Source organism: Ochlerotatus camptorhynchus, unplaced genomic scaffold (genome assembly GCF_037179485.1).
Source record: "Ochlerotatus camptorhynchus isolate MF236.1 unplaced genomic scaffold, CSIRO-AGI_Acam_v1.1 ptg000523l, whole genome shotgun sequence".
In the NCBI taxonomy this organism is placed as follows: domain Eukaryota; kingdom Metazoa; phylum Arthropoda; class Insecta; order Diptera; family Culicidae; genus Ochlerotatus; species Ochlerotatus camptorhynchus.
The window spans coordinates 376,883-399,315 of record NW_027041007.1 but is presented as its reverse complement, the minus strand read 5'-3'; the positions used below and the strand labels follow the sequence as shown (position 1 = coordinate 399,315).

The 22,433-nt window shown below is 38.3% G+C and overlaps 1 protein-coding gene across 1 annotated transcript in view; it reads right to left on the bottom strand.

The window, feature by feature from the left end:
• Nucleotides 1-1,091: 1,091 nt before the first annotated feature.
• The window catches only part of LOC135712956 (uncharacterized), a 108,137-nt gene continuing 86,795 nt past the window's right edge, over nt 1,092-22,433 (bottom strand). The window contains exons 5-6 of the mRNA XM_065236056.1: nt 2,004-2,211; nt 1,092-1,917 (exon numbers count right to left, since the gene is read on the bottom strand). Of these exons, the coding sequence (XP_065092128.1) occupies nt 1,763-1,917; nt 2,004-2,211 (363 nt within the window). The 3' untranslated portion in view covers nt 1,092-1,762. The remainder of the gene's footprint in view (nt 1,918-2,003; nt 2,212-22,433) is intronic.

Genomic DNA, 22,433 nt, shown 5'->3' with positions numbered 1-22,433 from the left:
CCATGCTCATGCTACTCATGGAAGTTCAGCAAAGCGCTAAATACTGGGAGAAGCAGAAACAAACGGTGCCACAAACCACAATCTTAAAACAGCTACAATTTTGTCTGTCAATCGATTCACCCGGTCAGTGATGGTATCCGTTAACTCAGGCCTGGTGGTCGTCCTGAATCATCGTTACAATCCGTGCATTCTGTAACACCGATTTTTTAGACATAATTTTACAATCCAGCAAGTTCAGCATTACAAGTAGCTCATCCGCAAGATGCAAGATGGAACATCAGAACCAGTTTTCAGTTGCTTATGAAATTATTCTGGAAAAATATATCAATCGGCTTCAGCTCACCGATGATGACAGATTTAAACACAAAAATCAGGTTGCTATGCGTATTTGATGTTGATCAACGCGAGTTAGTCAGAGCAACTCAGAGTTACTCGATATTTACTCCGATTTAACTCATGATCAAAAGCGGCCTTACCCCTTGAATCTGGCACTGATTTTCAGTCAATGCCACCAACTTGGCTACTTCCCCTCAGGATGGAAGTCAGCTAAAGTCATACCCGTTCGGAAACCTGGGAAGGATCCTTCCTCTCCTTCAAGTTACCGACCCATCAGCCTCCTCTCAGGGTTATCCAAGTTGTTCGAAAGATCAGTCTACAGCCGGCTTCTCACATCTGCCGAAGAAAACAGAACTTCGCATCCTCACTAGAACTTCGCCCAATAGAAAAATTCTGGGCGATAATTTGAAGAAAGAGTGGATGAAAGTGTGAAAGAAATAGGGCCCAAGTGTTGCACAGGATTTGATGGGTAGCATTAAGTCCAAGGTGCTGGCATTTAGTCTGAGAGAGGGGATTGAATAAACCAACTTTGCAAAAACATAGTTAATATGTGTTTATTTCTAACCTGATAGTTTTCAAAAAAATCCATCTTAAAATGAATGTTTAGTGATCATTTTTCCCTGTTTTATTTTTTTTTTCGAGTACAGTCTTTAGGCGACGAAAATTCAGTGATTTCAAAGTAGGAACGTAAACAAATATGAAATTTCTTGTGATCAACAGAACAGCACAAATTGCCTTCTCCTATACTAAACAGTAAAGTATTCTTTGAAATTTACACCTTTCTTCTATTAATTGCTTCGACGATAAGTATGCACAACAGTTTCCGCTAGAATTATTCTACTAATATCTTTCTCACACAATTTTCTTCTCCCACCCTAGTTGCAAGTGGGGTTTGTTTTTGTTTTCGTCCTGCAACAACTTCACCTTCAGCTAAATCTTAAAGTTGTACCCCGAAATTCCGCTCTCTCATACACAAACACACTCACACACACTCACACTTCCCACGCACTCGCCAAAACAACCATTAATCAGCGTCGTCGCTATCATTAACACCTTCATCACGCGCGCTTTCATCCCGTGCAGCTGCTTATCTTCCGTCACCTTCATCACCAACCGACCACCAGCACGAAAAGTTCCGACTCGACGACCCACGTTCGTCCGACTGCTGCCAGGCAACGCAGCATTTTCCAAGGCATACTACAAGTGGGTGAAGCTTCCCCCATCTCTTTTCTTTCTCTTTTTTTTTCTTGTTTCTCCTCCCATGCACACTTCGAGACACACTGACTTGTATTAAGAGCAATAAAACCCAACCGAAAAAAAAGATGCTCCTTCCATTCACGAACAGTTGGTAGAACTAAGGGGCAAGGAAAAAATCAAACAGAAGAAAGTTAAACCCGAAATCACATCACTAATGCACGTCACGGAATCATGTTATGGAAATCGTGCCGAATTTGAGCAAATGGTGAAAAACTATTAGCAGCCCTGTTGCCTCCGCCGCCCCCAGGAACCGAGTTGAGCTGATTGATGGCACCGATCTCGTCACCGAGGGCGCACTGCCCGACGCCGAGGACGACATGTCTCCTGGGAAATGCGGTGGAATGGAAGAGCAAACGAAATGATTAATTGACTCGATACGCCGTCGAAGTGAGACGGAGGGAGTGACTTACCCTGCAAGTGCGTCATGTAGTCCTTCCGGTCCAGCTCGTTGTCCAGCTGGGAGAACTGATCGTAGGGGTTGTTATTTATCAGGTTGACGCTGTTGGCGTTGCTGTTGGACGAGGACGAAGCCGCCGAAATGACATGCGGTCGTTCCTCGGAGATGGTCTTCTCCGTCGATTGAAGGTAGATGTCATGGATCCGGGCCGTGCAACGGATCTGTGGTGGGAAGAGAGGGAACAGTCAGTGATTTTTTTGCGGAGGAATTAAATGCACCAATCACTTCAGGAACAAAGCCATATGGTTTGCTGAGTTTCGAATTCCCACCAAACCGGTGCCGTTCGAATTTTTACGTTTGCGGAATACGCGAGCCTTTTGGTTGAATACCGAGGTGTACCGAAAGGGTTTAGGCGGCGTTCATTAATTACGTAATGCTAAAAATTTAAATTTTCGATCCCTTCTCCCCCTTTGTAACATAAATTAACGTGGAAAGTAAACCCCTCTCATTTATGAGAGCATATACTTTTCAAAAGTTTAACGAAAGCATTCAAGATTTTAAATTAAAAAACATCCATTTTGTTTGAAAGATTTCATGATGACAGTTTTAGCCTGCATTTCCAAACTTTAAATAAAACAAAAAACTAAAAAAATCATTATTTTAATTTACATTATCTTTATTACGTAAGCGTTACTCCCGCTTCCTTAAGTAACAATTCATGAGGTGATCCCCTTCCCCCTATAAGCGTTACGTTATTAATTGGTGCCTAGTTGCACTCTAAAATTAATTTTTCAATCCAAAACCTGGAGATTCGTCTACAGTGCACACTAGACTGATGCAAAATTTGAAATTTTCGCTCCACTGTGTTCAAACGGTTTCAAATCAGGTTCTGATTAGCCTCCGAAAGTTTAAACTCATTTGATAAGAAACTGACTAGGCACAAACCATTTGAAGTTTATATGGAAATTACCATGAGAAAACAAAACTTTTTGTTCATTGTCTTTTAGCCTTTGTACATATTGTACTGTTAACAAATTCCATTGCTTTTCTTATGGGAATTTTTATCAGCTACAACTTTGCAGAATTTTTTTTTTCAGCCTAACGTCAAATTAAATAGTTATTAATTGTTTAAGATATTGATAATCTTATGGCAAGATTAAGCAACTGTATTGTAGACAACACTGTATTCAGCAGTGTGACATAGTAGCCATGATTTTTGTCCTCTATTCTGCGCGCCATAAACACCAATGTTGCCTGCTGAACAGTTGATTGAGCATAATCATAAGACATCAGTGACTTGAATCATTAATAACTTTTGTTCCTTACATTTGATCGAAAATTAGTCTTAAACAAAGTTGTAGCTGAAAGAATTTTCAATAAGCTCAGCTATCATTTTATAAAGTAAAGTGAACTGGTGAATTTTGAGATAGATATGAACCAAAATAATGGTTTCTTCAAAGTAATTACCATACAAACTTCAAATGGTTTGTGCCAAGTCAGTTTTTTACTAAATGAGTTCAAATTTTGGGAAGCTAATCAGGGCCCAATTTGGAACCGTTTGAGCACTGTGGAGCAAAAATTTTAAATATTGCATCAGTCTAGTGGACACTGCAATTCTCTTTTTGCGTAACTTGTACGAAAGTTCGTAATTTCATATGAAGAACGTACTGTTGGTGTTGTGTACACTCAAGTCTTTTTACACGGGGGATTCGTACAGTGAAAAAAAAACCGCGTTATTCCAAAATACCATGTTTCACAAAACCGTGTGATAAACCCGTGTTATTTCAAGATTCATCATAACAAAAAATTGGGCATTGTGCATGAAATTTTGTTCGGTACTTGTAAGCCATGATCACCTAGAATATATTCGTTCATGATAAAGTTCTTCTGGAGGTAAAGACCTTCCGAATTCTCTGTTCACAGCATTTCGGAATTTTCTCTCATCAGTATATCCTAACCATCTTGAAAACAGCTGGCTTCAACAAAGCTGCTCCCGTAGCTTAGTAATGAACAGTAAAACGTTGTAGGTACATACATATGTACATATGAAATAGGTCAAGATGGGTAAATGATGAAGAAAAAAGTTATGATTTTTGAAAAAAAAAAAACTCAAGTCCAAAAAATTCCAAAACATGGTTAGACTTGATATATACTTTCAATTTACACCAAATTTAAAATAAAAAAGCATCAATATAAAATTTTTCTTAGTCGTATCGTTTTCGAGATGTAGTGGTTTGTACGTACATTTATTTAAATGATGGTAGTTTTTGGCCATGTTCGAATGTATTTCACGGTTCTTTCGATCTATATGTTTCGAGTAACAGTTCTCCGAAGAAAAGCTCCATGATTGCACCCATATTGACGTTGTTGTGTGTATTAAAGGCTGATACGGTCAAAATTTGGTCAATATCAACTTGACGTATTTCTTTCAATTTTGCATTTAAAAAACCTGAACACCCCTCATTTTGAAGGTGTGTGTGTGTAGAATGTTGCTCCTATATTGATTTTGGAATTCACTCTTCAGTTGTCAAAATGCCGTCCAAGCAAGAAGAGCAGCGTATCAAAATTTTGCTCGCGCATCGCGAAAATCCGAGCTACTCGCACGCAAAGTTGGCAAAATCGCTAAAAGTTGCCAAATCAACCGTTACAAATGTAATTAAAGTGTTTGGGGAACGTTTGTCGACAGCCAGGAAGTCTGGATCGGGGGGAAATCAAAAACCGGAAGCCGCTGAGACGACAAAGAGAGTTGCCGGTAGTTTCAAGCGAAACCCTAACCTCTCTCTCCGAGATGCCGCAAATAAGCTGGGTGTATCGTCTACAACCGTGCATCGAGCCAAAAAACGAGCCGGACTATCGACTTACAAGAAGGTAGTGACTCCAAATCGCGATGATAAACAAAATACGACGGCCAAAGCGCGATCCCGGAGGCTGTACACGACGATGCTGACGAAGTTTGACTGCGTGGTAATGGACGACGAAACCTACGTCAAAGCCGACTACAAGCAGCTTCCGGGACAGGAGTTTTATACGGCAAAAGGAAGGGGAAAGGTAGCAGATGTTTTCAAGCACATGAAACTGTCAAAGTTCGCAAAGAAATATCTGGTTTGGCAAGCCATCTGTACCTGTGGCTTGAAAAGCAGCATTTTCATAGCTTCCGGGACTGTCAACCAAGAAATTTACGTGAAAGAGTGTTTGAATAAACGTCTGCTGCCTTTCCTGAAGAAACACGGTTGTTCCGTACTGTTTTGGCCGGATTTGGCATCTTGCCATTACGGTAAAAAGGCCATGGAGTGGTACGCCGCCAACAAACGTGCAGGTGGTTCCCAAGGACAAGAACCCTCCCAACACGCCAGAGCTCCGCCCAATTGAGAAATACTGGGCTATTGTCAAGCGGAACCTAAAGAAGACCAAAAAATCTGCTAAAAGCGAGCAGCAGTTCAAGGCAAACTGGCTTTCTGCGGCGAAGAAGGTGGACAAGGTGGCTGTACAAAATCTGATGGCAGGGGTCAAGCGTAAGGCCCGGCAATTCGGATTTGGAAAAGCGGAAGCCTAACTGAATATTTTTCCTGAATTTTATACTAATTGAACTTGAAAAAGAAATTTAATTTGATTTTTTAAATAAACGATTTCACCGATTTACACGCGTTTTCCCTTGACCAAATTTTGACCGTATCACCCTTTAGTAATCAGTGTTGAGAAAATATCAAAAAATCAAATCTCACCAACGCCCAAGATCACGCTTGATTTTCTTAGACAAAAATCAACAAGCAACTGCGGATGATTTTGCAAGCTGTGATATCGCAGCTCGGAATATCAAGCTAACAAAACTCACCAACTGCAAATCTCACCAAACTGTGGTGAGATTGAGTTTAATGATTTTTGCTTTAAGCAAACCCCACACGCATCAATATATTGACGCGAAGGGGAATTATTGACAATAATATTGATGATGTGAATTCAGAAATATTGTCAATCTCGATATATTGACGTCAATAAAGAATGTATTGACAATACGATTATTGTCAATAAAAGTAATCGTGTAGGGTCCACTTTACACCCGAATGCAACCGAAACTTCCATAACGGTGAAGATTAAAAAGAGATTAGCAAACTATGCTTTCTCTTTCTAAGGAAACGATGGGCAATGGAATCATTTTGTGTGTCAAACTCAACTCTCAGCTTAATTTTTGCACGTTGTGAATAGTCTCGCAATATCAAAGGAGCTTGTAAAATCAATATCAAGCATGATATTTTGTTCCAATATCACGCGTGATAGTGCGAGCGCATGAGAGCGGAATAATATCAATTGATTTCTGATTTTGCCAACACTGTTAGTAATATTGGGTTGGGTTGCTTTTGGTTTAGTGAATCCATATCAGGCATCACTTGTAGGATCGACGAGTTTGGTTTTGTGAGCGGCTGCATCAGGTGACGTATTGTCTTGGCAGTTGGCAAGCCCGAGCAGACTCACTTTTCAAATAGACCAATGTAAAATATCCACCATTTTGAGAAAATCGGAGTTGAAGTTCGACTGATTATTATTTTAGTCTTGCCTGCTTTGTTGCAGAATACACTGAAGTCTTTTTTTACACGGTTTTTTTTACACGGTTTTTTTTTACACGGTTTTTTTTACGACGATTTTCGAAATAACGCGGTTTTTTTTACACGGTTTTTTGAAACAACGCGGTTTTTTTTACACGGTTTTTTGAAATAACGCGGTTAAAGAGCCAAAACATTCTAAGTGTTTTCTGAGGAATGGACTTAGCCAAAAAAACAAACTTGGAAGTGTACTTCGAGTGGATTCACCGGACAACATGGGTGCATACATATTTTCGGAACGGGAACGACGTATAGAGGCCGGAAATCGATGATTCACGTTATTTTGGAATTCAAGATGGCGGCTTCCGGTTTTGTGAAAAACTGTCAAGTAGCCAACAATATGGATATTTTCGGAACGGGAACGACGCGTAGAGGCCGGAAATCGATGATTCATGCCATTTTGGAATTCAAGATGGAGGCTTCCAGTTTTGTGAAAAGCTGTCAAATAGCCAACGATATGGATATTTTCGGAACCGAGACGACATCCAGAGGCCGGAAATCGATGATTCTTGGCATTTTGGAATCCAAGATGGCGGCTTCCGGTTTTGTGAAAAACTGTAAAATAGCCAACAATAGGCTAGTTCATCTCTTAAGCGGCTTCCGGTTTTATAAAAAAAAACTGTCAAATAGCCAACAATATGGATATTTTCGGAACCGAGACGACATGCAGAGGCCGGAAATCGATGATTCACGGCATTTTGGAATCCAAGATGGCGGCTTCCGGTTTTGTGAAAAACTGTCAAATAGCCAACAATATGGATATTTTCGGAACGGGAACGACGTGTAGAGGCCAGAAATCGATGATTCACGCAATTTTGGAATCCAAAATGGTGGCTTCCGGTTTGTGAATGTTTCAAAAAAAATGTTATGCAACAAATTTTAATTAACTTTAATTTAACATTGAACTTCATAAATTCAATGTTGAACAACATGTGATACCAGTGACTTGGTTATGGAATGCATGTAGCACTAGAGGTTATACAGGTACAAGTGGTAATGGCCTGCCAAGATTTGCACAGCCGAGCTCGGTAGAAAAAAACTAAGTGTGTGGATAGTACTTAACATAACAGGAACTGGGGTTGAAGTTGTCGCTGACCGAATAGTCAAAGTCATGAAACACAGTGAACGAAGAATCCTTGTCACTGAAATCGATGTTTAGCCAATAAGACATCATGGACACTGCCACTGCCAAAGTAACTCTAGTTGGAAACCTGGCAGACTTAAATCTTATTTACATAACTAAGACTTATCGATACTTAATACAAGCAAATGATGAAATTAAAGCATACCCCGTCAGTCAATGCTAACCAGTATATTATTGCGGTAATGCTCTTCGACAGAGGAACCATGCCATTAGTGCGAAGCATTTTTAGTCCACTGATACCAGCGCTCATTTCTGGAAAAAAAACTTATAATTTTTTCATTGCTTGCAAAAAGAATAGATGAATCAGGGCACATGTATCAGAATAAATCAAAATATAAAACTCTATAGTGTGAAAAAAATCAACAAATTGAAAAATTTACTCGGAATCGTATGTTTGCGAAAAGAATTATTTCGCAAAGTTCTCTTTGGCGCAATTCCGATTTGCAGAATCCTGTTTTGCGGAATAAGGATAAAATTTCTGCAAGGTAGGACATCACGCGAAATGGGATATTCTGCCAAATAATATTCCGCTTGATGAAACAGGTTACTCGGTAAATCGCTATTGAAATGCCACTGCCGTCAAACTATAGGGCGCCTTGATTATGTTGAGCCGACTCTTTCAATTCATGGATGAAATGGTTTTGCACAACATACATGTATACCACATTTTTTTTTGACCATGTCAAACAGTGGAATTTAAATTGAAGTTTAATTTAAATGGTCTACTTCAGTACATACCGTGCACTGGTAGTGGCAGTGTCCATGATGTCTTATTGGCTAAACATCGATTTCAGTGACAAGGATTCTTCATTCACTGTGTTTCATGACTTTGACTATTCGGTCAGCGACAACTTCAACCCCAGTTCCTGTTATGTTAAGTACTATCCACACACTTAGTTTTTTTTTTCTACCGAGCTCGGCTGAGCAAATCTCAGCAGGCCATTACCACTTGACCTGTATAATCTCTAGTGCTAAATGCATTCCACAACCAAGTCACTGGTATCACATGTTGTTCAACATTGAATTTATGAAGTTCTTGTAAATGTAAGAAGATTAATTACAGATTATCGAAAAAAAAATTAATTAAAATTTGTTGCATAACATTTTTTTTGAAACATTCACAAACCGGAAGCCACCATTTTGGATTCCAAAATTGCGTGAATCATCGATTTCTGGCCTCTACACGTCGTTCCCGCTCCGAAAATATCCATATCGTTGGCTATTTGACAGTTTTTCACAAAACCGGAAGCCGCCATCTTGGATTCCAAAATGGCATGAATTATCAATTTCCGGCCTCTGCATGTGGTCTCGGTTCCGAAAATATCCATATTGTTGGCTATTTGACAGTTTTTCATAATACCGAAAGCCGCCATCTTGGATTCCAAAATGGCATGAATTATCAATTTCCGGCCTCTGCATGTGGTCTCGGTTCCGAAAATATCCATATCGTTGGCTATTTGACAGTTTTTCACAAAACCGGAAGCCGCCATCTTGGATTCCAAAATGGCATGAATCATCGATTTCTGGCCTCTGCATGTCTTCTCGGTTCCGAAAATATCCATATTGTTGGCTATTTGACAGTTTTTCATAATACCGAAAGCCGCCATCTTGGATTCCAAAATGACATGAATCATCGATTTCTGGCCTCTGCATGTCGTCTCGGTTCCGAAAATATCCATATCGTTGGCTATTTGACAGTTTTTCACAAAACCGGAAGCCGCCATCTTGGATTACAAAATGCCGTGAATCATCGATTTCCGGCCTCTGCATGTCGTCTCGGTTCCGAAAATATCCATATTGTTGGCTATTTGACAGTTTTTCATAAAACCGGAAGCCGCCATCTTGGATTCCAAAATGTCATGAATCATCGATTTCCGGCCTCCGCATGTCGTCTCGGTTCTGAAAATATCCATATTGTTGGCTATATGACAGTTTTTCATAAAACCGGAAGCCACCATCTTGGATTTTAAAAATGGCATGAATCATCGATTTCCGGCCTCTGCATGTCGTTTCGGTTCAAAAAATATCCATATTGTTGGCTATTTTACAGTTTTTCACAAAACCGAAAGCCGCCATCTTGGATTCCAAAATGGCATGAATCATCGATTTCCGGCCTATACACGTCTAGATTATACCATGCAAGAGTGGAAATGGCTGAATTCCAACACAAACCTGGTTCATTGTCTCTACCGAACAATTACAATTGAGGGAGTTAGAAGGAAAGGGGTGTAAGTGACTTTGATCGATTCTCCCTTTGATCGATTGACCCTCAGCTTAATGTTATTCTGAGAGGTAAAATCTGAAAATCGTTTAATTTTTCGCTGTTTGGCGAAATTTTGAGGATCACCATAATCAGCAAGTTTATGTGTACCGTAATGTACCCTAATTCAAGAGCAAACTTCCATTACAAAGCAATTAGTTTTTATATTCAAAAGTCTGTTTGCCCTCGTCGTTTTGCTTTCTTATTATTAAAGTGAATAAATCGAACTGTTTGTTGCTAAGATGATTTCGGTGGTCCTAAAATGCACATAAGGAGACGTGATTGATAATTCTCCCGAATACCCTGGTAAAAATACTTTGACTTAAGTAACCTTAGGGGGCCACCAAATGACGTATAATAACTTTTGACTCGAAAACCAGTACTTTTTAGCATTAAAGCTAGTGATCTGCTTTGTATGATTAAAACCCTGCTTAATATGTTAAACATTGCTATCACTATGAATTGAAATTAGGATGCACCACGGTATGCACATTTGCACCACGTAGATATTTAATTCATACACATATGTATGTACCTACAACGTTTTACTGTTCATTACTCAGCTACGGGAGCAGCTTTGTGGAAGCCAGCTGCTTGCAAGATGGTTAGGATTTACAAATGAGAGAAAATTCCGAAATGGTGTGATCAAAGCATTCGGAAGGTCTTTACCTCCAGAAGAACTTTATCATGAACGAATATGTTCTAGGTGATCATGACTTACAAGTACCGAATAAAATTCCAATTCCAGACTTGAGTGTACACGGTTGTGGATATAGCTTGATGGGAATCGAGAAAAATCATAACACACAAATTTCAATTAACACACGTGTATCATCTTCGGCGTTACTTCGTGAAGCAGCTTGCCAACAATTTGGTCGTTTCCTTCTACCGACCCAAGCGAGCTATATTGGAAAAGGCCGTTTGTCATGAAAAAAAAATAGTGGGGTTGTGTACAAGACACGACCTTAGGGTTGACGTAGACTACGTTAAGCTGTGTAGTGAAATTCTCTTTAATTTTTTCTAGATATTGATTTAAAATACAGTAGAAGTAACCTATGATTTCGGTCCTATGTACATATTTTGGATTTCCTACTTAGTAAAACTTGGTTAAATTCAGGACCTCATAAAAATGCGAATACATATTCTATTTCATTTGGTTCCTAAATTACAATCAGATATGAGTAAGGCTTTCTTCAGGTGATTCATTGAAGCGTCCAACAATGACCGTCATGATGGCTGATATTCCCTATCACTTCAAGATTTCTAGGACACAAATCTTGGACGGTTGTGACATCACTCATGAAATTGAAACTCCTTGTGTACTGGACTGCAACAAACGAGAAGTTCCAGTTTCTTTGTTATAAGTTTTGTGAGAGCTGATATCTGTACTCTTGAAATTTTTCTATGGTAATGAGATTGATCCTCAGCGATTCAGCTTCAAAACGCTAAAAATAAATGCACACACAAAAACGGAGTGCACAATTTTGCACCAATGTTATGCAACATTTCATAGTTGATCGAGATGATATCAATTAGCCATGAATCCCTCCAATAAGTTCTCGGTACATCTTTTATCTACCGATTGAACAAATAAAAAAATACTAGGCTGTGTTCCATTTGGAAAATTTTCACTTAGATTTGACACTTCGAAAATAGATTAAGAAGTTCGAAAATCCCTCCGTTGTCGATCGGCCGATTTTCGAGAAAGCGTCTGTCAATTTGATTCCTTGTCTGTCAGAAATAATTCTGCTGGAATAGCAGGTTTATTTGAAAAATTTCCGTCTGTCAAATTTAAGTAAAAATTTCACCAAATGGAACACAGCCTTAATAACTTGAGCACAGAATCGTTTCTTGTTGTGTTTGTTGCAGTGTTGGCAAAATCAGAAATCAATTGATATTTTTCCGCTCTCATGCGCTCGCAATATAACGCGTGATATTGGAACAAAATATAATGCTTGATATTGATTTTACAAGCTCCTTTGATATTGCGAGACTATCCACAACGTGCAAAAATCAAGCTGAGAGTTGACTCGACACAAAAATGTTTCCATTGCACATCGTTTTTTAGAAAGAGAAAGCATAGTTTGCTATCTCTTTTTAATCTTCACCGATGGCAGATGCGAAGGGACTGCTGTAAGCTGTTATGGAAGTTGCGGTTGCATTCAGGTGTAAAGCAAAAATCATTAAAATCAATCTCACCACAGTTTGGTGAGATTTGCAGTTGGTGAGTTTTGTTAGCTTGATATTCCGAGTTGCGATATCACAGCTTGCAAAATCATCCGCAGTTGCTTGTTGATTTTTGTCTACGAAAATCAAGCGTGATCTTGGGCGTTGGTGAGATTTGATTTTTTGATATTTTCGCAACACTGGTTTGTTGTATTAGATGCTAGATAAAAATTTCTTTTATCGATATGTGTGCTGAAAATACCTGGGCCGAGTGGATTCAAGGAGAAAGTCGACCAAGAAAATCTTGTCAGTGTTACTTAGGACCTAATGCAATATTCAGCTTGAATTGTTTCGCTTAGCTGTAAACAAAAAATCGATGAAGAGAATCGAACATAAGCATTGCAAGATAAAGATAAGCATTGCAAGTCCCTCCTACTTGAAGAATTATGCAAAAAACTGGGGTTGTATAAACCGTTCTATAGCATAATTTTCTCTGCGCGCTTGACAGGATCTGCCTTGCTACTGCTTATGCTGTTGCTGCGGCTGCTACCTGCTTACCCGTCGTGCGAAGCGAAAATGAGTTGAGGTACATTAGCAGCGCTGTTTTATTACTTTTCTGATTCAAGCAGCACGATGTGCAACCAAATTGTACTTGATTTTGAGGACTGGGTTTGGGGAGAACGTTTATTTCATGAAAACAGTGATAAAATTATCACTTTTTATTTGTCCATTTTTAAAACAGTTTTTTTTTATGAAAAATTGAAAAAAAGATTATTGCAACAGCTTACGAAAGGTATTTCCTATCGACTGGTGCATTCGGATTTTAATTTCATCAATAAATGACATAGCTTATAGCGTTCAAAAAATTGTACCTTTTCGTGACGGTCGCAATTTTAGATTTTCAATTTACCCCCAGTACCTTCCCGTAAGACGTAGTCTACGTCAAAAGGAAGACGTTTATATCATTATTCTTTTCCATTGCTGACATAGCATTATGATTTGGCACGTTTATCGCTTGTAATTTTGTCATTTGGAGATATTTTTGATTTCTTAGTCATGAGGAACTTTTCTGAAAATTGTCAGCCAAATAAAAAAAAGGAAATTAATGATTTTTCGAATTCGTCTGGAATTGCTCTGCTACCAAAGGTTCCATTTTTCATTTAAGTTTGTTTTTTCTCTAGAGTAAATTTTGAAAAAGTCGTATTCAAAAACTGTTTTTTTTTTTAAATCAGTGCTTTGTAAATAATTCGGGTATGGCATATTTTTATTTGATTTTTTTTATATCTTTATTAAGGAGAATTTCAACCCTGGGCTGGTTCGTTTATGTGAAAATGAATTGTTTGTTATTTAATATACAATCATGAAAAAAATATTTTGTTGCTAGACATCGTGACGTACATTTGAAAATGATCAAAAATATCGAAAATTAATAATAATTATTTTTGAAATTCGCATTAACTAGAGAAAATCAACAACAAATATTCAAGGAATTGGTCATTCCGCACAGTGTGCCAAAAACACAGTTGGGCACACCTGGGCTCATTCATTGACACAGTTTGGCATCCATGGTTAGAAACTTTCATGATCTTTGAAATTACTGGCAACACTGTTCTACACGGGAAAAAATTCGATTCCATTTTCATGAATAAAAAATCATGAAATCAAAAAACTTGCCATCCCATGAAATCATAACAATAATTAATGATTTCGTTATGGAAATTCATGATTTCATAATGCAGTGGAATCATGACAACTTTAAGCGTTACTTGGAAAACCGTGTTCACCGCACTACACTGGTATCTCTTATACACCTTTTTCCTTCCGTCTTATACAAGTACTGATAGTTTAGTAGTCACAGTATGGGTTTAATGCTCGTAAGGTTCTTAGTTCGAATCCAGTCTATTGCTTTATTTTATTTTTTATATGTTTTGGTTTAAACACTAAAAGTTAAACTCAAGAATTTAGTTAATGATTTTAACTTGGATGACTCATGATTTCGGGAATCTTGGGTGCGTTATGCAAACATAGCTCATGAGATCATGAATATTATTTTTGGTATATTTTCATAACATGGAAATACGCTACGTTCATGAAATCATGAGTAATTTTTCTCATTTCGGATTTTTGATTTGTTCCCGTGTTCCCGATTTCCCGTAGAAATTTATCCATTTGCTAATAAAACATGAGTGATCCATCGGAAAAAGGTAGCAGAGAGCTATCCGCGGTGAATCACCGTCTTATCGAAGCCAATCGGTTGCAAACATTCACCAAGCCCACCTAACCGCAATATATGCGGATTCGTATCTATTGGCCACGGTAAGGTTTTTGATCACTGGTTGAAATTCGGTTAAGAAACTGAACGATTTCTACCTGGACGGCAAACCGGAGGATAAATTTATTCAATGAGAAGGAGCTTAGGGAGCAAAAGTGGAAGGTCACGAAGGTGCAAAATTACAAGTGCCTTGAAGCACATCAGCACAGCGAGGTCAATTGCGAAGAGGAATATACATAAGGACGTGCAAAACTTACAGTCACATATAAACTTATGAGAAGATTCGATCTTTGTGTACGGGATTAGTTAAATTTAATTGAATGCTAGAAGTTCGATTGGCTCTGTTATGATATTTTATAATGTTTTCGAATACTCTAAACAACAGCAGATTGTAAGATTATGATTAAACAGATAATTTAATATGATTTACAGCTTTTTTGCGTTCTGTGTGTTGAATTCGCCGTTTTTTCACCTTTCTGAAAATAAAAATCATTCATGATTGATCGAAGTAGGCCGCGCCGCGAAAATGACTTGTTTTTGTTTTGCTGCGTCGTTTTCGTTCAAGTGAAAATGTTATAAATTTCCAATTTCATTTTAAAAAAGTTTTAATTTGAAAGTACAGAAGTGATGTTGAAATGTGCATTAAGTGAAAATTTTCAAATTCTTATCCGTTGCATGTGGCTCCGACTGTTCAACGCTACGCTCAGCTAAGTTTATTTAAATTTTCGTTCCTCTGTCCTCGATAGGAAATATCCATCTAATTCAAGACGATTATTTTAAAACTTACTAAATACGTGTCAATCAAGTATTGCACTACTGCTTGATTGAAAGTTTCAGTACATTATCAATGATGTGCATTATGCGATGATGTGTTGGAGCGGGGCTTATCATGTATGAAAATAGCTTCGGAATGCTTGCGTTCTTAAAATGGGCTATTGTAGCTGCGGTAGAGCTGTCACCTTCTAACTCCCGGGTTCAAGCTTCTTTGCATTCATAAGAAATGATTGCAGGCAGATTTTATCCATAATACCACTGCCAGACAGTGGGAGTTAAGCCAAGAGCGAATCTTCATTCTAATCTACGATTCCACATACTATTAATAACCTTGTACACATCAGAATGAATATGTTTAGGATTAACAAACATTTACAGGCGCAAAATACCAACAGGATCGAGCTGATAACGTTTCTTAATTCCAAAATCTGAAGACTGTTTTGAATATTATGTTTAGGTAATGGGCAGCAACAACGGACAGATAAACTACTTACAGCTTCTATTTATTAAATGCTTGATATAACGATTACCAGCAACGCCGGCTGGGCATATCCTATGGCTTACCCTCCCTAAAAAAAAAATCGTCCTTCCCGTGACACTTATGAGGGGTCGTAGAGCTCTCTGTATCTCTCTTAAGTAAGTGTCGGACTAACATTCCTCCCTTTCTCCACCAGATGCAAGGACGTGGCCAGGACAGCTCTGGTCTGTTTTAGGGAGACACATCTTTTATCTAAGAGGTAGTAATTAATCACAAATTACTATCTAACAGCAACGGATGAAGGTGGGTCTCAATTTTTAAATTAGGACAACCACAACCGTGAATTTTCGCCCAATTTCCACCACCTCAACAGCGCACATTCTCGTTTCTTCTCAAACCGTGCATCCACGTTGCCACGGGTTGCTAGCAGTTATCGAACGTTGATCACCGCAGCCTCTTTAGATCCCGGAAGAGTTCTAGCAATTTCAATAGCAGCAGCTTGTCCTGGTGGATGTAGGTTTCAAATGTCATTAGATGAGCTTCGATGTTGCCTGCCGAGTTCTTTGACAAGCATCTACCTCAGTCGAAGGAGCTCGATCAGCTTCTGAAGGATCGCTCCTGTTTGTCCGTTATCAGCTTGTCCAGATGAGGTGGCTTAAGATCACCATCTTGGTTCTCATTTGACTGCTTGACAAGCATGCCGTTATTCACAAGCAAACAAAGTAGGTTTGGTATCTGGCACTCTCGACACTGCCGGCACAGCTGCAGCGTACGTAAGGCACACTGAGAAAAAGTTGACACTTGACCACGTCTTACTTGTTGCTCATAAAATTCCCTATTAAAAACTGCACTCGGTTTCAGGCTCATCACCAGGCTTCCAGTGCGCGCGCTACCGTATGCGAGACGCAATACGAATAGTCTCATAATCATAGCAGTCTCATGCGCAAGAGATTTGTAGCACTCTGTTTCTCTCTCTTCAGTTTTGTCGCATCTCACATTCTCATAATGTCTGTGTGTCGCACTGTTTTGTAAGCACAGCACATTTCCGGATGTATGCGTTTCATGAGAACGAGTATCATGCGACGTCGCGTGAGCCGAAGCTCATGCGCTTTTCGCAATGAGACGTCGCTAAGCGACGTTTCAATGCGACATCGAAATAACAAACTCAACTGGAAGACCAACTCGTGTTCTTGATGTGGGGAAAGCGTTGTTTTGTTTTGGAAACGATGGAAAGCGACCTAGCTACTACACTCTTATCGAACATGGAGAAGTGGTGTCGGATGGTTATGACCAACAAAGTTTTCCTAGCGGCAATTTTCGTTGATCAAAGGATTAACTTGAAAAATAACCCATTCATAACGAACGAAGTAAGAGATGAGGCTTTGGTAAGCGAAATTTACAATCAAGTTGTGGTTTATTTGCTCGTTAATATGCTTTTTTTTATTTCACCGAGGGTCCACGGTACTAACATTAGGACTATTTAGAAATCTGTCGTCGCAAATTGATTGTTTAAATTCAGCATCATGGTGGCTGATATGAACTATCCTGTGAGCGCTAACACATCTGAAGAATTCAGTTGCTGCCGTAGTAAGTTTTGTTGATTAACAGGTATTCAATACAATTCCTGAAGCAAGAAGCTTAGCAACAATCCGTAATATGGATATGACAAAAATTGTTCCTAAATTTATTACTTTAACCCTAATCCAGCATTTCGTACCTACGTACACTGTGGTGCAAAGTTGATCGGACAAAGGTCGTTTTCATACAAACTAGCCAAGTTTAACATGTTATAAATGTATCCTGTTATGATCAATTGGGCTGAAATTTTGACGCAAAACTACAAATATGTTGAATTTCACGTGTAAGAAATACCAAATTTTTTGAAGCACCTGCTGGAAGGTGACGATAAAAATAAAATTTGTGCATAGCTGATCGGACAAAGGTCAATGGAAAAGCAAGTTTTGTGACAAAAATTTCAACTCAATTGATCTGACAGAACACATTTACAACTTGTTAAACTTGGTTAATTTTTAAGTGCAGACTTGTGTGTATGCAATGAGAAGTCACCACCAACGTTTTTGCAGCAAAGTACACTTCTGCGTTGAAAATAATCCCTTAAAATAGTGTTCACTCAAGCCAGACAAATAAAAATATTAATATTCAGAGTTCTATCATTACTAGCGTGTTGATATGATCGTTCAAGTCAGACACAAATGTGAATTTTTTATTTGATTTTGAGAAAAACGTATTTAAAGTTGGCTGTTCAATTGTTTTCTCGTGCTACTCTAATTTTTCAAATATGGCTGAAAAATTGAAATGTAGCTGAGGGAATTTTTTGATCTTATGATATCATTAACTCATTTTTTGTTTTTATTTTGCTACTTAGTCCCTTCTGACTTAAGGCCGACCATATGATCTTGTATAGTATAGTGCTGTTTTACATTCAAAATCGTTCATTTATATTTTTACTGGTCTGAGTAAAAGTATTCTGAGGGATTCTGAGTTTAATTTGGTGCAAATGCGCAATAACTTGTTTATTTTTCCACCAAATGGGCTGAAAGCTTCAGAGGCTTCCAAAAATTGTATTTTAGAAGATTTCCGCATAAGGGCTTGTTGAAGGACACATAGTTCCACAGATATTCCGGTATTATTTGGGTGCTAACATGCTAACGGTATCCCAACTACCGTAAGGTTGCCATCCACCGCTCACGTAGCCTTCCTTTACCTTCCTTTAGCATCCTTTCGACAAGCAATTGCGTCTTCCTAGGATCATTAGTGGTGAGCTTACGGTGATTCCAGTATATCTCTGGAACCATGAGTTGAGTCTGCTTGAATCTATACTAGAAGATATTTCTGGAACCATCTAAAAACTTTACCCCATTTCAAAATCCACATGTGCAAAGGGCCACAAGTCTTCTGTGAACAAACCCTTATCTCGTCACCCGACAACATCACTTATGATGGGACCGCGAGAGTCAAAGCATGCGAAACAGCGCACGGCGATGGCGCCCTGAGAGAGCGCATTGAGATGTCTCAATGAAACAGTCGCATGTGATTGAATACATGCGTCGCATTGAGAGATCAATGCGATGAGACAAACAAAAATTGAAACGCTCGAATTTGTTGAGAGCGTGTAGCTTGTCGCGCGCATCGTTCTGGTCTCTCTTTTGTACAATAATGTAGCACACCATGGATTTGAGAGTCATGCGACGCTCCGTCTCACAGCTCGCTGTCGCATTTGTGTACGCGTGAGATTTCCGGAAGCCTGCTCATCACGCACATTAGACAATTTATTATTTAAATTGCACATTAGCCATCTAGTTTTTCAAGTTGTTATCCACGCTAAACATTTTGTTTTGGCAATGTTATGCACTGGGGACTTGACAAGACAGCCACCTATAAAGTAACACCATTTTTTCGATTTTAACCAAAATGGCATAGGAGAAATGGCTCTTATGTTGGCGTATTGATCTAAGATTGGGTAAATCGTTAAAAATCTGCTATTTATCAATTTTATCTAGATGAACGCTTCATTGGGACGGTTCTAATGGATATTTTTGGTCGCTATTGAAAATTTAGTCGATTTCAGAATTTATTTATGGGCCCAAATTAGGAGCATTAAGGCCGACATAACATCCATTTCCCCTATTGGCCAATTTCTCATGCGTCTTCATTGATTTATAGCGACTTTAACATGGTTACGACGCAGTACAATTACCTTTCATTTTATATTTTTATCTTTGAAATCGGTCAAGTAGTTCAAAAGCTATGAATTTAAAACAAAAAGTTATTTCGATTCGATATCAATTTTTTGGACCACCATAACATGGATATGGTTACCCTAATGACAAACGGGTCTAAAATTTTGCGATAAGGAACAAAACTACCAATTTTAACAAAATTCTAAGATCATTTCGTTTTGCTTGGAATGGCTGTATGTATGTGTGTGTTAGAATCAGTGGAGCCAAATACACGATTATTCTCACCAGGTTTATCAATTTGTTCATATAACTGTATACTCGATAAATATCATTGAAAAATATCCGTGTGAATTTTCAATTTCATCGCATAGTTAAGAAAAGGTATGTTATTACCTTTATTAAAACAAATATTACTGATTAGTATAATGTCAATCTATCTATCAGGAAACTTTTCACAAAAGTTGATACAAACTTTTTGTTCGTAGTGTGCCAACAGCGTACCATAGCCTACCTTTATGGATTTGAACGTAGCTGAGAGGGGTGATTTTTTGAAAATATTCACAAAACTTTCCAAAACCTTCACCAATGTTTTGTACCAAAAGAGTACCTTCCGAACACGAGGTTTATTTTTAACGTTCCACAAAACCATATGACCATACATGCTTATATAAAACTTTTTAATAACATTATATGTAAAATCTGACCATGAATTTGGATGCTTCGGCAAGTTTTAGCTTGATTTGACTCAATGAACATATGACTTATGTGTATTCTACGCTACTTTATAACAAAAAAACGTGTTTTTCAAACAAGTACAGGTATACTTCGATATAACGAAACTTTCACTTTTGACATCGTCTATATCTCGCTAATAAAAATTGAATCATACAAATAAATATTACTAATAGATGGGGGATTATCTCATCTGTCCGATGGTGAATATCGCTTGTTTGAATGATCGTTTATGGAAAATCAGCAATGGAAGCCAAAAGTGACAGTTACGTTATATCAAGAAATATCTGTATGTATATGCCTAAATACCTTTGGATACCTACATCCACCTAAGTATTCTATTTATACTTGAATGTAGATAACCAGCAAATATGGAAAATGCATTTTTAAACATCTTGAAGTAGGGGAACGGAACCTATTCTCGGCCTATGCTCCTATTTTGTGCCAAACGCTAAAACTCTGCATTGAAACAACATGTCACTAATTTTCATTAACTAATGATATTATGCGATTCATCATACTCCATTCAAGCAGAAAAATCAGCCTGAAGTAGGTTAAAAATTGAGTTTTATCGTTAAGCCCAACAGGACCATAGGCCGAGAATAGGATCACTAAGCCTATACATAATCAATCTGTATAGGTACAGGTTTAACGTACGTCAAGGAATCTCAACTTTACAAATATTGAGAGGATGATTGACTTACAAAGGACCATCGAATTTTATGATTATTTAAAAACTATAAGGGGTTGTACGAAATGGTGACGTAGGACTACGTGGTCTTATATAATAAATCTTATTTGTTTATTGCAGCAAGAGCTTGTGTTTTGTGTAGGAATAGTGATTTGTGCGGGGTTCTGTTTAAACTCTTTAGTATAACGCGCTTGACATGACCCACAGCGACTCACGAAGAGCTACTGATTCCGATCAATAGCTGTGCGGCTTCTTCTTCCTTCTATGGATGGTCATTGGTCATGTGGGCTGCAGGTCGCTGCTTGCAGGCAGCCTTTCGTTGTGTACTGGAGAACAATGTTCAACGCCACGCACCGAAAGCACTGCACCGGACACCACCACACACGGTGATTGGAACTGAATCTGATCAGCGGTTGAGGGCAGCCTGGATAGCTAGCTGCTTGCGGGGAGACTTTCGTTGTGTACTGGAGCACACCACCACGCACCACGCGGTGATTGAATAAACATCGTTTGGTGAGAGCGGATGGAATCCAACTTTGAAATCTGTGTTAGGGAAATCGCTTTTCGCAAGCAATCGGTGATAATTTTAGTTATCATAGCAACAATTGCACATTCGTTCATTTTTCAATAGTGACATTTTGAAAAATGATAGTCTTAAATTTTACAGATGCGTGGAAATATTTCTGATCGATTGGTGATAAAATTATCGAAATTGGTCCAGGGGCAGCTGAGTTATTAACGTTCAAAATCTTTCATAATTTTGTTACATTCCCCATATAGAAATCACAGACTTAGTCCTACGTCAAAAAAAACTAGTTACGTGAAAATGACATAACCTGCTGCGGACCAAATCTTCTCAAAATATTCTCATAAAGAGGTTGTCCATAAACCACATAGATAATTTTTGGCAAGTGTCTTTGGTCCATACAATCTACAATCTCTCAAAATCTGTCAACACATGAAGAGTTTTGAGTGTGTTGGATTATTTCCTTTAAATTCCGTTATAATTGCTCATCTTTTGGCAGATACCTATATTTCGTCTACTACTTGCAGACTTCATCAGTGCCAAGTACTCAACACCACTTGCAACTGATGAAGTCTGCAAGTAGTAGACGAAATACGCGTAGCTGTCAAAAGATAAGCAGTTATAACGGAATTTAAAGGAAATAAGCCAACACACCCAAAGTTCTTCATAAAGGGATTCTGTTAAGATGTTCGACAAATTTAAAAAGACTGTCAACATAGTTAGTTTATAGACAGCACCTTACCACTCTAGAGCCCATATATATTTTTTTTAATTTTGTTTACCTCTTTCGACAGGTCACCAGGCTATATGAAAAAAAAATTGTTTTTCATAGATCATATTTAGCTTTTTTTTTAATTTTATATTGGTAGGATGTTATTAAAAACCCATAATCACCCAACCGGGAAATGTAAGATTACATATTTGCCTAAAAATCATGCAGAATTTGTTATGTTTCATCACATGAACAGATTATGTAATGTGGTGACTGGAAGGAAATCATTTTGTAATTTTTATGATAGTTGCGATAGTCCGAACATTTTTTTTCCCAAATGCACTGCGGCCAGAAAGTTTTGTACGACAATATACACTTTGGAAAACTTT